Source organism: Hydra vulgaris, chromosome 08 (genome assembly GCF_038396675.1).
Source record: "Hydra vulgaris chromosome 08, alternate assembly HydraT2T_AEP".
Taxonomy (NCBI): Eukaryota; Metazoa; Cnidaria; class Hydrozoa; order Anthoathecata; family Hydridae; genus Hydra; species Hydra vulgaris.
This window is the reverse complement of record NC_088927.1, coordinates 25,645,745-25,663,571: the sequence shown is the minus strand read 5'-3', so window position 1 is coordinate 25,663,571 and position 17,827 is coordinate 25,645,745. Positions and strand designations below refer to the sequence as shown.

General features: G+C 26.6%; 2 protein-coding genes across 3 annotated transcripts in view; both read left to right on the top strand.

Annotated features, from left to right (window-relative positions):
* LOC100201795 (kinesin-like protein KIF19) overlaps positions 1 to 1,411 on the top strand; it is a 47,583-nt gene extending 46,172 nt beyond the window's left edge. For both annotated transcript variants that reach the window (XM_065803316.1, XM_065803315.1), the window contains exons 15-18: positions 130 to 160; positions 375 to 498; positions 574 to 950; positions 1,086 to 1,411. In XM_065803316.1, the coding sequence (XP_065659388.1) occupies positions 130 to 160; positions 375 to 498; positions 574 to 950; positions 1,086 to 1,345 (792 nt within the window). In that variant the 3' untranslated portion in view covers positions 1,346 to 1,411. The remainder of the gene's footprint in view (positions 1 to 129; positions 161 to 374; positions 499 to 573; positions 951 to 1,085) is intronic.
* Positions 1,412 to 11,691: 10,280 nt separating this feature from the next.
* LOC136083162 (uncharacterized) lies at positions 11,692 to 17,143 on the top strand. The gene is made up of 2 exons (XM_065802568.1): positions 11,692 to 11,716; positions 15,636 to 17,143. Exons 1-2 carry the CDS (start codon positions 11,692 to 11,694, stop codon positions 17,141 to 17,143), a joined length of 1,533 nt encoding a protein of 510 aa, XP_065658640.1.
* Positions 17,144 to 17,827: the final 684 nt, after the last annotated feature.

The window sequence follows — 17,827 nt, the reverse complement described above, 5'->3', positions numbered from 1 at the left end:
CTACCAAGTTTTTTCATGAAAATGAAACTCCAGGTTGTGAAACTATCGATTTCATACAAAAATTATTAAAGTGATATTGCATTTTAAATTTCTATACCTTCTGTCATATTTTGTTATCATATTTTTTAGGAAGTTCAGCGGTTAGGAAGACAAAGTAACGGTATAAAGAGTTTTTTTGTTGTTGTTTTTTAGTCAATAATAGTTTTTTGTATAAAAATAAGTAATAAGTTAACAAGTTATAAGTTATTTTGTATAAAAATAAGTAAGAAGTTAACAATAAAATAAATAAAAAGTAAAGAAATAAAAAGAAAAACATTTTGTTCACTAATTTTACAGTAATTATGTGTAACTATGTAATTATTTGTCTCATTTAGAGTTTAGGCTTCCATCATTAAACCCCTCTTCTTCTAAGGCAATTATTTCAGCGCAAGAAGGATATAAAAGCAAAATGATTGAAAGCAGGTGGCTTGAACAGCAATCATCAAATCTAAAGATCAAGCAAGTGATTCATAATACTATAATTTTTTATTTTTTATTTAAACTTTAAACATTTTATTTTTCGAATCTATTTAGTAACTCTGATGCATCACAGAGAAAAGACAATCGGGTATCTGTAACTTCCATAACATCAGATAACTCCTCTGTAACTTATCGAGTTCCAAATAAGAAGCTATATTCGCTGTCTGAAGCTTCCTCGACAATAAGCAACAATGATTTAACAGCTTCGCTTAGTCAAAAAAATTTAATAAATACTGTCCATGAAAATAATGCTCGACTTGGAATATATAATCAACAGTTAACAAGAGAAACAAATCTTGGTAAAAAGTATATTGAAAATGATGATTTAAAGTATAATAAAAATGGCCCTATTGACTTTGATGGAAAAGAGGATGTTTCGATTAAATCGACAAAAGCAAATTGGAAAAACAATTTCAATAAAAAACTTGAAAGTATTATAATTTTTCTTTTTTTATTATATTTTTTGTTTTAGTTCAAACAAACAAAAAAATTTACAATTTAAGTAAATAATTTATTAAAATCATATTCATTTAAGGTATTAATTTTTTTTTTTATGATAAAAAAAGGGGAAACAGTGATGCTGGAATCTACGGAAAATGGACGCTCATATGGGCTTTCGACTAAAGAAAGGAACTCAGAATTCAAATATATAAAAAATAGTCAAATCAACTCATCTACTTTGATAAATAGCCGGTTTAATAGGACAGTTTACGCACCATTAAAGCCAAATGTTTATACAAATGTTAAGGATTCCAACGGGAATTTATCTGTAAGTGGAACTTCGTTTGCTCCAAAACCAACATTGCCAGGTTTTGGAAGAATATAGCTAAGCACTGCATAATTCTAGGTAACTAGTAAACAACATCTATATTTATATATGTATATGTATATATATATATATATATATATATATATATATATATATATATATATATATATATATATATATATATATATATATATATATATATATATATATATATATATATATGTATATGTATATATATATATATACAAATATATACATATATATATATATATTAAGAGATTGCAAGAAATAAAGAAATATCAAGAGTAATCCATTATTCGAATTTTGTAAAAGTGAAATTTTTTACTTAAGTTTATATTTTTACAGAAAGTTTATACAATTTTTTATATTGTATTTATTCAAATATAGTTTTATTTTATCGAGAATAAATGTGTGTTTTTATTATATATTTATATAGACGTATAAATGAAAAAAAATCTTTTTTTACTAACCTTGGAATTTATTCTGACAAAACAATGTTACAACCGCATTTTTTCGTTAGTTGGCGAAATTGCTTTTAACTCCCAGTTAAGCTCGCCACAATTTTAGTTATATGTATAATTATCAATATATCAGTTATTAAAAATATCAATTAAATCAAGACTAACATTTATTGCATATTTCAAAGTTTAATATAATATTTGTCTAATTGCACTTACTAACATCTTGTGCAATGACTGCTTTTCTCTATGTTATCTTTTTAACTCGACTACTTCTGATTTTTACTCTTGTTTACTTTTGTTCTTCCTTAAACTCTCTTACCCTGGTACGTTAAAGTGGTTAACGATGCTCTTAAGTGAGCTGAACTTTTCTTTGGGGACAAGGGTATGTGGCCCCTGTATGGCAATTAGCTGGAGGAGGATAAACGACAATGAAGATTAAAAATAATCAAGTCAAAACTTTTCAGTAATAAATATGAAGTAATAATAATAAAAAAGAAGTAGCGTGCTTGATTAAAATTATGTGTTTGGTTTTTGTTTTGTTTTTTAATTCACAGTATAAATATGAATTTGTATTATGCTCTATAAAAATTTGCTGTTTTTATGATGAAAATAAGTATAACGTATAATTAGTTTAATTAATAATTTTATTTAAAATTATTAATCTATTTAATAATTTCTTTTCTTAGGTATGTTGCCTTAACTTCGTCTAAGAAGCCTCACCTTATGCGTCCACGCTATATTGATTGCGCTGGGTAAACTATACAGATATGGCTTATATGGTTTTTTGTGTTTAATTCGATGGAATTTAAAATGCAAAATAACAATACAAACTCATCTTATAAATTGCTGCAAGCATGATATTGCAGTGATATAACAAAATAGTCAAAATTTTCCTTGATTGGAACTATAATTTTTTCCTTACTTAATCAGTAATAAAATAAAAGGGTTGCAGAAATAGTTTAGGCGCAGTTTAAAAATACTTAATAACAATCATTAACCTTAAAAATAATACTTAAATTAGTGATTTTTAATCAATAAATTAAGGTGGCAGTCTACCTTGAAAGTCGATTCCTGGATTTCATTATCAAAAAACTCAATATTTAACAACAATATGAAAAACCTTATAAAACTATGTAATTTTTTTATTCAAATTTGGTTTTGAAGCACTATTTTTTGGTCTGCGGGACCAAAAAAAGGGCATCTACGCTGCGATAAATAACTCAAGAAGGGTTAGAGGTACAGAGCTGGATTTTTTTGTTTATCATCTAATAAGAAGGTAGGATTGGCTGAATTAAAATGGAAAAAAACTATTGAAAAGTTTTGATTAATAGGTAATTCAAAATGGAAGCAAAAACTTGACTCAAAATACAGACTTTGAGCTTAATTTTCTAAGGAACCGAAAAAGTAAAAATAAAGATGTTAATTCAGCCAATAGGTTATGTATAATAGCATCAGTGTATAAAATAAAACGTAATTAACAATAAAAGTTCTAAAGAAAATATAAAATTACAATTAAAAAAACCTGACTACATCATCCATTAAGGTTATTAAATTTTTTAGTTTATATTTGAAAATGGGAAAAGTAAGATGCATGTCGAAATTGGACAAAACAATTTTATTCCAAAGATACGGTGCACGATATGCAATACAAAACTGATTAAACTTGGTTCGACAAAAGGGCTCACGTATAAAATTATTGTTTCCAAGTGTATATTGATTTATCGGTTTCAAACAAAAGAAATATTTAAAAACGGGTAAAGATGTCATTTTTTTCCATCCAAGCACTCATGTATTTGTAGCTATCATTTTTTGAATAAGACCACAATTATTGTGATTACTATTTATATAATTATCCCAAATTAAAGAAATTCAAACTCTAATTAATAAAAAAGTGGAAACAAATAATTGTTTAAGCTACACATTTGTTATTTCTAGAAAATTAAAAATAAAAGATTGCAGTATAAGTAGTGAACGGAAACTTTCGGCTTCGGCCGAAACCGAAACCGAAATTTCTGCTTCAACAATTTTTTTACTTTTCCTGTTTCGGCCGAAATTTCGGTTCAAACCGCAACCGAAACGAACCGAAACTTTTATAAGATTTTTTTTAAGTTTTTATTTAGAGTGGGATCATGACGATTTCCTAATTGTAATCGTTTGTTAGTAAATCAATTTTTAATTATAACAATTGTAGAAATTTTAATTGAAACCACGTTACATAATAGTTTTAAGTTACTAATCTCAAATCATTTTTAAAATGAATTAACATTTAAGTAAAGCAACCCAAACCAATAGTTTCATCAAAAGTTTCTCAGTACTTAGTGATTTCAAATACGGAACTTGCAACATCTGCAACTTGAAAATACCTCTTGGATCGCACAATCCAAAGCTTCAATCACTTAGCGGACTTTCATCACATTTAAGAAGTCGTTTACTCTAAAAAATCTTCTAACTGAAAAAGCAATATTCATAACTACCGGCAGTTCTGAAAATATACCAACTTCAAATCAAGTTGAGTCTATTACAATTAAAAAAAGAACAATACCCTTATTTGACACCAGAACAAAACGGCAGAGGGCGGAAATGTTGCAATTTGCAATGCCTGGTTGGGTTGACAATATCTCAAAAATTGATTCAAACTCCGAAGAAGGTCTGAAGTTTCATAGATTTATATTAGAAAACAACATTAAAAACAAAGTTTGGTTTCGCAAAAGTAGCAAAGAGATTCTTTAGACCTCCACCAACATCTACCGAAGTAAAAAGGTTGTTTTTAATTGCTGGAGACATTCTTTCAAATGAAAGAAACAAACTTTTGCCAGAAACAGGAAAAAAAATGTATAACACAGAAAAAATACTTCAATTATTACCTTAAATTATTGAAATGTCTTGACATATTATAAATCTAAACTATGTTTCATGGTGAATGCTTAGAAATATGTAAAATAGCTTTTTTTGCTTTAATTCGGTGATCATAAAAGGTTAAGGATTTTAAACATTCTTTTACAAATTTCGACCGAAATTTCGGGTTCGGTTAAGGCTGAAATTTCGGTTTCGGTTTCGGCTACGGCTTCACTGAACCGAAATTTCGGTACTTTCGGTTTCGGCTCAAATTTTGGTTTCGGTCGATCACTAAGTATAAGTTATTCTTTTTTAAATCAGAATACACTAACACTGCATTTAGTTACTTCATGGCCTACTTTATTTATACGGCCGGATATTTTGCATTTTGAAGAAAAAAATAGAAGGCCAGTATTCTCGAAAAGTGTTTTTAAAGAAGCAGCTTTGAAAGTTCAAAAAGATGGTTAACAAATGTTGCGTTGTAAATTGTCGTTCAAATTATCATAATTATGGTGAAGTATCTACAGTAATATTTTCGTTTCCAAAAAAATGAAGAGTTAAAAAAAAATTGGATTAAATTTGTAAATAGTAAAGATTGGACACCTACTAATTCTTCCGTTATATGCATCAAACACTTTGAAAAAAAATATTTTAAGAAAGGTAACACAAATCAACGTTTTGGATTAATAAAAAAACTAAAGCCTTTTCCAACTAATTTTGATTGCACAAATTTGATTGAAGAAGATTCATCACAACTTATAAAATCTTCTAATTCGTTAAGAAAATCACCAACTAAAAGAATATTTCAGCCAGATCAATATGAACAGTTTTTATTAAATGATTTGATTAGTAGCTTTGACGATATTACTGAAAGTCTTGCTCCAGATGGTTTTTCATTCTTGAAGTATCATGATCATGTAATTTTTTATAAATTGAGTCATAGTACTTTATCTATTCCAGAAGTTACAGAGTGCATTCGTGTAAACAATGAGATGCATGTTAAATTATTTTACAAAGGTTCACCTCTGCCATTGCCTCAGTGGTTTCGTCAAGGAAAAGATTGTCGTTTATCTTGTAAAAGTATGCTTCATAATTTTCCTACCTACATTAAATCACAAGCCGAACAATTTTCATCTGTATTGACTGAATTACAGCAAATTAATAATATGAAAAAACCTATTTATTCAGCCAATATTATAAAATACTCACTAATATTACGATATACTTTTATGCAGTCATACCAACTTTTGCGTGAAGAATTGCCTTTACCATCATTATCATTACTTAAAAAAATAACTAGTGGAAATATTGATGCTCTAAGTTGTGCAAAACGTTTAAAATTAGAAGGTAGGATATCTCAAGACATTTGCTTGATTTTTGATGAAATGTACTTGCAAAAATGTGAGGAGTATTTTGCTGGAGAGATGATTGGTAGTGATGAGTCTGGAGAAATGTATAAGGGAATAGTTTGTTTTATGATAGTTGACCTGAAACAAAACATTCCATATGTGATTAAAACGTCTTCTGAAAAAAAAATCAATGCTGAATGGTTGAAAGAAGAAATTTTTGAATATCTTCGTATTTTAACTGAATGTGAATTTAATGTTAGAGTTATTGTGTGTGACAACCATTCCTCTAATGTTTCTTGTTTTAAAAAAATTCTTTGTGCATCAAATCAACAAGCCGAAGGTTTGTTTTTTATTTACTATCTAAAAAAAATTTACCTTTCTTTTGATGTTGTATATCTTATTAAAAACATCAGAAATAATTTGTTAAATTGCAAAAGATTTTTATTTCCAGATTTTAACTTTAATGGATTTAAAGATCCTATAATTGTATGTGGGGAGAAATTAAATGGAGCACCTTCCATAATATTTATGAAAAAGACATCGCTCTTGATGCTGGCTTGCGTAAAGCACCAAAAATAACAATGAAAGTATTACATCTTGGCAATTTTAAACAAAATGTTTCTTTAGCACTTGCAATTTTTGATGAAACTACATCTGCAGCGATTCACTCATATTTTCCTGATCTTAAAAGTAGTGCAGATTTTCTTACATTATTTAACAAGTGTTGGGTTTTATCAAATTCTAAATAACAATATTCAACATGTAATATTTTAGGTAATGCAGTCGTTTCTGGTAATAAAAAACCTGAATTTCTTAGGGAAATGGCACATTGGATTGAAGCTTGACAATCACAAAAGATACCAAACTGTGAGAAGTTTACTTTAAGTGTTCAGACAGCTGCAGCACTAATAAGAACACTTAACAGTCATGCCTTATTGATCGAGGACTTACTTAATGATGGATAACACTTTGTTTTAACTGCGAGATTTCAAAGTGACTCATTAAATTTTAAAATAAAGACTCTTTTTATTTATTTCTTAATAAATGTTCGTTTAATATCTAAAATTATAAATATATACAACTTTAGTGGACTTTTTTAATTTAGAAAGTAAAATAATTTTGAAAATGTTCAAAATGTATTTAGATTTTGAAACATTACGATTTTAAAATTGGCCTTCTATTTTTTTCTTCAAAATGCAAAATATCCGGCCGTATAAATAAAGTAGGCCATGGTTATTTGATAAAAAAAAAGATTACAAAAATGCGATAAATGTTATTTCATGCATAACAACTTATATAGTTATATATAGGCATAGCTTTTTAGCACTAATAAAGAAACTGTTCATGGTTCTGTAATTTTTATGGAATATTAACGAAATGTTTTAAAATGTAATTAAGAACATAAAAAACAACGGCTGAAAACATTACAATTTGTTTATTAATATTCTCTAAAACCAATTTTAAGGTGTAGTTTGATTCTTGCGACTCTTCAATTATGATTTGATTGCGTTGCACACCACTATTTAAATAAAAATCTGAAGTACTATTTTCATTAACGTCAAAAACATTTACTATACCCTTCACGAAGCTATATTTTTTAGATTATACTATCATACTAAGATAATATAATCTGAAAAAATTATAAATTGCACAGCTAACTGAACATATTTAGTGATTCTTGTAAGAAGCCACACAAATATCAGAAATAAGATGCTCTGATTGCTTACATACTCATCAGCAACATTTTTAGAATAAAAAGGTTACGAAATCCTGTTGAACCTAATCTTTCAATATTCTATTTAAGAGTTAAAGTGCTCAATCAAGTTTAAACCATAGACAATAAACATTTCTTTATAATTAAACAAAGATATTTTTATATAGTTTTTTTTATACTCTATTTTTATTGTCTTAAAATACATTGCAAAACAACTGATGGACTTAATGCAGTAGAATTTATTCCAAATACGATGTTGTTGCGGATAGGTATTTTTCAAAACTTTGATAAGCATCAGATTTAATTTTTCTAAAATAAAAAATGCTAAAACTACTTTTACTTTTGAAATTTTTTAAAAGACAAACTAATTTTTTTATCTTTTACAATTTCTCTAACTTTTAACTAATCATAAAATATAATAATAAAAAAATAAAACTGATAAAAAATTATTGCAAAAAAAATATTTTATATAGGAAAAAAAAGAGACTCCTGAACTATAGTAATTAAATCAACGTTCTATAGAAACATTATGCGTTTTATAAATAGACTTTTGCAGTATAGCGCTTTCCTTATGATTAACAGGCCAACACGTGTTACAAAAAACTACATCTATTATCGATAATATTATAGTTAATAATTGTATGAGCGCTAAAATTCAAAGTGGTATAAAAACAAACATCAACGATTATTTTTCAGTTTATTTAATCTCAACTGTATAGTTAATCTCAACTGTATAGTTAATCTCAACTGTATAGTTAATCTCAACTGTATATTTAATCTCAACTGTATAGTTAATCTCAGCTGTAAGAAAAATAAACAAACAATTAGTTGCCAATTTTCTTTAAATTTTACAAGAAGTCAATTGAAAATCATTGACTAATTGCAATGATGATCAATGACTAAATAATGCTGACAATTGCAATGACGGACAATAATCAAATGATGGTAATGATTTGATGATATCCAGTTCCATGTTGTTGTTTTTTTTTACTTTTAAGAAAACAATCGTTTTTTTTTCCGAAATAACCCCCCCCCCCTCATTTTTTAATTTATTGATTTATAAAGTCAAAAGTGCCCTAGCAAGGTCGTGGCAAGTAAGATCCAAGTCTTAAAAGCGCTTATTTAAAATAGCGATGGAATTTATGACCTCGAAATCATTAGTTCTTTATTTTTAGAGATAGGGTTACAAATTATGTTAAGCCTAAAATAAGCCTTGCTAAGGCAATGAACATTACTATGCTGACCAAAAAATTAATCAAACAGTTTTAAAAAATTTTGAAAACAAACTATAATAGTTGCACCTTAAAATTATAACAAAAAAACTCAACAAAATATCAAAAAAAGTGTTTTTCAAAGAGAACTTTCTAAAATTTTTATATTCTACTTTACAATATTTTGCTATAAAATTGTTCATAGCAACTGTTTAAATAAGAATAAAATTTAACCCATTAATTATAAAATAACTCATCTTTTTTTGAAAATTTTCAAAATTTTTTGAATTTTTTTGGAAATTTTTCCGAATTGAAAATTTTAAACCTAATAATAGTATTTAATACATAATAGTAATTCTAATCCTCAAGGGGTCTCAAAATATGTTCGAATAATAAGAGTTTTCGAATTATAAGACTTTATTTCTAAATATTAAACCTTGAAGGAAACGAAAATTTTTAATTTAAATGGACTTAATAAAGAGAATTACAGGAGTTCGAATTAAAAGAGTTCAACTGTATGGACAATTAGAACTTTCCTTTGATGAACTTTGGTTAAAAAAAGAAAGGGGCAGGACTCATGTCTAGCATAGGCAGTCGCAGCGGGGCCAAGGCGTTTTGAGAGGTCAGCCAACAAGAAATGTTGGCTGACCTCTCAAAAAAACACTTCAATTTTTAAAGCAAAATAAAAATTCAATAAAACAAAGTTCATGTTTTTTTAGTGTAAAAAATTGAAAACAAAAAATATCAAAACAAATAAAAAGAAAAAAAAAAGAAGAAAGAAAAAAATTCAAAAATCTGAAAACAAATACTGTAAACTATTATATATATATATATATATATATATATATATATATGTCAGGAATTCAGAAGATGCATATTAGTTTGCCGTTTAAACAATATAACTTGAAAACAAGAAAACAAAAAAACTTGACTGCTGTGATTTAATATAATAAAAATATATATATATATATATATATATATATATATATATATATATATATATACATATATATATATATATATATATATATATATATATATATATATATATTTATATATATATATATATATATAAATATATTTATATATTTATATATATATATATTTATATATATATATATTTGTATATATATATATATATATATACATATATATATATATATATATAATATATATATATATATATATATATATATATATATATATATATATATATGTATATATATTTATTTACTTAAAATGAATAAAAACAACTTTTGATGGAACTCTGAGTTTCATGCCCTTCGGCAATCATCAGCCATTGTGTATTTCGTCATTTAAAAACCGTTTAAAAAATTACAAATTAAAATTACGGTGGAACGAGTTCTGACGTTACAAAAACAAAACAAAACAAAAACAAAAAGACGCCAAAGGTATTTAGTCCCCGGTGTCAAATAAGGATAGTAAAAATATTTTTGAATGCCGACACTTTGATATGATTTCATATCTTTTATTAAGTAAGTTTTCTCCTTTATATGATAATATAAAAAATTTCTCGCGGAGACAAAGATTACAAAGTTTTGATGCTTGGTTGTAGGGCTGGCATCGGGCTATTATTTTCCATGTAACAACAGGTTTTATATTTTTCGATTTTAGGTTCCATATTCCTTTGGAAAGTTCAGTGTCATTTTTATATTTAGGTGCATTGAAAGATTTGAGATGGTTGGCATATCTTAATTTAAAAGTGGTTTCACTTATACCGAAATAAACTTTATCATTACAACCTTTTCATAGAGCGTTTCTCGTTTATTATTTAGTTTATAAATAATAAACGAAAAATACTCATCTCGTTAAAATTGGTGCAAATATATAGAAAGTAGGTTTTCAGCTTATTTTCAAGTGACAATCAATCGCGTATTCTCTCTTCTGTAAACCAATTTACTGCAAAAATAGTTGGAAAACTCGTTAACTAACACCGCCAATTTTGGTGGATTACTAGCCGTTGTGCTATCTAGGTTGATTGTCTCTTTGATATCCACTTTCGGCTTATTTTCAATTTTGTAATCAGATGCCTTTAAAAATGGCATTTTGTAAGATAAAATTGATTTTGGCGATTAGTGTTTTATCTTCATCAGGAACTTTATAATCTAGAAGCAAAAGAGGTATTAAAGTTGAGTCTAAGTACCAAGAGTGTTTTAATATTGAGTCAATGACTTTATGTACACATTCTTTTACTTGGCAAACATCTTTATACAGAGTCATTTGATGCAGAGCGGTAATATCAAGGTTTGGGGCTTTAATAGGATTGTGGCTTTGCAAACACCATGGAGAATAAAACTACATCTGGTTTTTTATTTTAGGAATTCCTGATTTCGATAAATTAATAATTACAAGCTCTGCTAGTTCTTTTCTAGCAATTTTTTTTTTTAATGCATTTTTTGCAATACTTGAGTGCGTCTGTTGCTGCTTTTTCGACAACAGTACCAGCCTTTAATGATCATTCAAACTTTAATATGTTTTCAGGATTGTAATGAAATTCTGGATTGTCAAACTTATTTCTCAATCTTTTGAAAAAAAGATTTTCTGGTTCCTACCTTTTCTTCATGAGTAACATGGTTCTGAAAATGACTTATTCTAAACTCTATAACATGGTGCCTGCAAGCAAGCTGGAGAATGTATTTAACTAAATCATAGGTAATTCTATTAACAGTCCCTTTCGTAATGTCAGTATTTGTTGCTGTTGTGTCAAAGCACAATCCATCAACATTTGATTTAACACCATATTCATCTAGCAACTGCATTATTTCTTTATATTGATTGTCTCCTGAAAAGGATGGTAAAGAAGGCACACCCAACAAGTATGATTCGCCATTAATATTTACTAGTACAGCTAGTCGTTTGCATTTTAATATTTACTAGTATAGCTAGTCTCTCGCACTTTTCCTTTAATTGTCTCAAATATAGTTTTTCCAAAATGAATTACTCATGCAAAAGAAGATTAACGTGCTTTTGTTTTAATATCTTTTTTAGCAATGTTTGAAATTTCTTTATTTTCTCTTTTCATTCTTCTAGCTGCAGTTGAAAGACTTGATTTGATGGCGTTCAAGTTTAGTTGAAAGACTTGATTTGTTGGCGTTCAAGTTTACTCCTACAGCTTGAACAACCGCCGTTGTAATTCTCTACAGAATCTTAAGAAAGATGTTATTAACAGTTGCCATTAAAGCAACATTTCCGGAAAAAATATCTTTAGAAATATTGGCCCGAATTTTCGTACTGCTTGGTTTATTTTTTCTTTTTATCCATTCGCTTGGTTCAAAGTCAGAATCAGAAAAGTTATCTGAACTTAGTTCATCATTACTGCTAGTTGTCTTCTTCGTAAAATTTGAAGGTTTTACTCAGTGATCCATTTTTCATTGCATTTTTGCACTTCTTTATATTTAATGATTTTACCTTATATAAAAATAAATTTATTAGTTATAAGTTTTTAGAGTGACAAAAACACAAAGTTAGGCATATTTAATAAATTTATCAAACTATAAAGTGTATATTATTTAAAAATTAAATGTGTGGATGTGAATCAACATAGTGTAAGTCCAAAAACAAAAGATAGTTAAATCAATATTTTTTTTCTAATGCTTCACTTCATATAGTAAAGTAACTCAATAGTACATCTATCTTGAGAAAATCATTTCATTTAAGATCTGACGTAAAACTGCCTAAACATTTAAGAAAATAAAACTTACACTATGCAAATTCTCACAACAAAAACATAATCGAATTACTTTCTTAGTATATTTAGTGTCAAGAGGACCCAAATGATATAATATTGGACCTTCTTGATCTTCTAAGAATTATAAATCTTTGATTTTAGTTCTGGAATTCCTATCCAAAAATAAGTTTAACAAAATTTTCAAATCCTATTTGTTTTTTTAATATCTTGTTTTTAGTTTCTTTAATAAATTAGAATATTTTTGCTCAAGATTTTTTAAAGTTTTTTGAATATTTACGTCGCTAATAACTGGAAACCCTGCTTTAATCCATAGATGTTTTATTTTCGCCATGATATTTTCACATTTAACTAATTGACACCTACCAACCTTTAAGTTTGACTTTGGAGAACAATATAGAATAACCATCTTTTTTGAAATTCCATTTGGCAAATTTGATTGAAAATATTTAAAGTGTTGCAAGATATCCAACCGTTGCGTTGGATATCTTGCAACACTTTAAATATTTAATTATTTTAAAAACCTATATGGTTTAGGAAGTTGCGTTCCTAAACCATATAGGTTTTTATTAAAATAGCATTACCAATATAACTTTATAAATAGTATAAATGAGCGCGCATTATTTGTATTACAGAGTATAACAGTTTGATGGATTGGTGTCGATATTGAGATGAAAATGTGTTTTAGTGACCATGATTTTATTTCAGGTAAATACAAAATATCATAAAGCCGAATCAACACATACCAGAAATAGCAGGTATATGTAATCGATAATATAAAAAATCTTTTTAGAAGATCTTAACCTGTTTTTGCACAAAATCTTGTGTTTCTGATAACTCATATCAATACATGCTCAGTTACTTAAATTTTTATTTTGAATTTTAAAATTCAAAATCAAAAATGTAAATTTCAAATTTTAAATCAATATAGTGGCTTTATATTAATTTGTTCTTATTTAAAAATAAATTCATAAGAAACTTTAGTAAAAGAACATGAAGTGTAATGGTTTGCCATTTATTTTGGGAAATGGCAGGCGCAGGGGGATGGAAGAATGTCAAGGAAACTTACCTACAAATACGTAACTAATTAAAGTAGCAGGCAATGTACAATGTTTTTAAGCAAAAAACTTTTTTTATTATATTAGAAAAAATGTATTTGTATACTCCAAATGCTTTCTTAATTTCACAACAAAAGTCATAAATTTAGCGAATATATGGATAATTTGAATAATAAATGCTCGGTAATAAAACAAAAACAAATATTCGTATGATTTCTCATATATATATATATATATATATATATATATATATATATATATATATATATATATATATATATATATATATATATATATATATATATATATATATGTATATATATATTTATATAGACATACATATGTACATATATATATATATATATACATATATATATGTATATTTATATACATATATATATTTATATACATATATATATATATATATATATATATATATATATATATATATACCTATGAGAAATCAAACGTATATTTGTTTATATATATATATATATATATATATATATATATATATATATATATATATATATATGTATGTATATATATCTTTATATATACATATATATGTACATATATATATATATACATATACACTTATATATATATATATATATATATATATATATATATATATATATACATATATATATATTTATATATATATATATATATATATTTATATACATATATATATATATACCTATGAGAAATCAAACGTATATTTGTTTATATATATATATATATATATATATATATATATATATATATATATATATATATACATATATATATATATATATATATATATATATATATATATATATATATATATATATAAAATATACGTATGAGAAATCATACGTATATTTATTTTTGTATATATTTTATGTGTATTTGTTTTGTATACATATATATGTTATATTTGTATACATATATATGTTATATTTGTATACATATATATGTTATATTTGTATACATATATATATATATTTATATATATATATATTTATATATATATATATATATATATATATATATATATATATATATATATATATATATATATATATATATATATATATATGAGAAGTCGCTGGGTAGCTGGTATGATCTTTAGATTAGATCAAGTTTTGAAAATAAGCGCGCAAACGCCAAAATGACGCACTAAGTTCTATAATAATATATAATTGCTGAGGTTAATACCATCACGGATACACTTTTTCCTGAGCTTGAAAAGCGAAGTCAAGTTTTATACCTTGCTTTTCTCTGGTTTTGGATTGCTTGTTTATCTTTAAGATATGGATTCTGTCGCAATCACATAACACCCCAACAACTTTAATAAATCTACCCAAACAATGCGAAAGTTTATTTTTCAAATGAATGTCTTTATTACTGGGGCTTTATTCCCACTTCAATTAAAATCGATACCGGTGAGACCGGAAAACCAAATTATCTAGATTTACTTCTGATTGTTTGATTAAAGAAACTTGAAACCGAATTTTCTAATGTCAATGTTGGTCTAAGGTTGCTTCTCTCTGCTGCTATTATAAATTGTAGATGAGAAAGTGCATTTTCAACTTTAAAAAGTGTGAAGAACTACTGCAGAAATAACTAATGGCAAGATTCCGCGACAGCTGACAAACATATGCGTGACAACTGACTATAAACAAGTTGTAAAAAAATAATTACTATTATCAAAAACAATTCGGTTTTCAAATAATTTATTCCACGGAGTGTGGAATTACGGATTACTACATGTAATTGATTTTATCAAACAAATTTTCAACGGTTTAAATAACGATAACTATACATTGGGAACTTTTATTTAGAGCTATCCAAAGCGATTACCGTGAAGCAAATAATATTAGCGCAATATTATTTATATAGTTTACATACAGCAATTTTTGACGAACGTTTTAATTGGAGAAAATTAGATAACGTCAGAATTTTTCTGTTCATAACAAAACATATTAAAATATTCAAAAACAGTTAAAAAACAGTTAAAATATTCAAACAAAAATACTGATGCAAATAAACTTAGACAAGATGTACTTCGAGTTTTGAAAATTCATAAACCGGTTTGTACAAATTTAGATAAGGATCAGTTTAAAGCTCTCAAAGAACTTAAGTCTAGCAACACAATTAGTATTTATCCGTTCGATAAAGGATCAGGCTTTGTTCGAATTAATAAAACCGATGCTCTTAAAAAAATTGAAGAACAACTCGGAAAATCTAAAATCATAAACTATGATCCAACTCAAAAACTCCTTCGCAAAGTTCAGAATACTTTACGAAATCTGAAAACAAAGTTTACAAAAAATGAATATAGATCAATTTATCCAAGTGAAGCCACTCCTCCACGATTATATGGTGTCATCAAAGTACACAAACCAACTAATAACTACCTAATGCGAATTATAGTAAGCACAATAGGATCACCTACATATAAATTATCAAATTATTTAGTAAATCTCATCCAACCTACCTCCAATCTTAACAAAACAAAACTTCGAAATTCAAAACAGTTTGTTGAATGTGCTCAATCATGGTATATCGATCCTGGTGAATTTCAAGTTTCCTTCGATATTTTTAATCTTTACCCTTCAATACCAGTTAAAGAATCAATCGATATTTTATTAGAACAACTCCGTAACAGTCCTGTCTTTAAATCAAAATTATCTTTTTCAGAAATAAAAATACTTTTAGATTTGTGTTTGTCAAATTGTTATTTTTTACATGAAAACAACATACACACATTGGAAGATGCTGGTCCTATAGGTTTATCATTAATGGTAGTAATGGCAGAGAGTTTTCTACAACATTATGAAGAAAAAGCGTTACTACAGGCACAATATCTTACACCACCAATATGTGTAAAATCATTTAAAAGGTATGTAGATGATATCCATTCCAGTTTTATTAATGAGGCAGAATCAGAACGTTTTCTCGACTTGTTAAATAATCAACACACAAATATCAAATATACAATTGAAAAAGAAAGTGATTCACACGCAATAAATTTTCTCGATCTCTCAATAACAAATAACAAATCCGGAACATATCTTTTTAATATCTATCGCAAAGATGCAATTACTAATGTGCAAATAAAGCCGCATTCTTGTCACGATCCAAAAATAATTTATGGTGTATTTAAAGGTTTTATCCAAAGAGCTTTTGCATTATGCAGTAAAGAACACATAAATCATGAATTAAAGTTTCTAACAGAAATGTTTACAGAAAATGGTTATAACAAAAAAATACTTCAAAACATTGTCAAAAAAATAAAAAACAATAAGCAAAATAATCAACAAAACAACAACAATAACATCAATAAACTAGAACCAAATTATATTTCTCTACCATGGGTACCAAAATTAAGTAATCAATTAAAACAGATATTTAAAAGTGTAGGCTATACTCCAGTTTTTAAATCACCAAAAAACCTTCAACAATTAATAACTCAAAAAAACAAGCCTCGACTTCCCAACAACTCTTAACCAGGAGTCTACAAACTGGAGTGTTCGTGTGGAAAGCTCTATGTAGGTGAAACAAAACTCAAGGTTTCAACTCGCATTTGCCAACATCAAAAACATACTTTTGAGGGAAAATGGAAAAATTCGGCCGTAGCGGGGCATTCCAGAAATTGCCATGGTGCCTTTGGCTGGAATAATAACAACACACAACACTGTTAAAGTAGAGGAAGACTATTTTAAGAGAAAAGTGAGAAAGTCCTTGGAAATACAGTTTCACCAGTGTTCTCCGGGTGAAGGCGGTTTGAATGAAGACCACGGTGATTACGTCACATCGTCGTTTTGGAAACCTTACTTTTCTTTTTTAAGACGCAAGAACACATGCATTGAAGTTTTATTATTTGTTTGTTTTTTTAACGGTTTTTTTATATTTACTTGAATAACGAGGGTATATATAACCCCTAGAAATATTGTAAATTATTATAAGAAAGAGGATAAGTTTACATACTATACCATCATTTTAATTAAATTTGTTTTAAATAAAATGTATTTAAAGATTATTACATTTCATTTATTAGCTTTTGTAACATTGTCTGGTAAAGTAATATTTATTATTAAAAAAAATACTCTAAGTAATATACGCAAGTAAGTCTGTTAGTTAAGTAATACGCAAGTAAGTCTGTTAGTTAAATAATACGCAAGTAAGTCTGT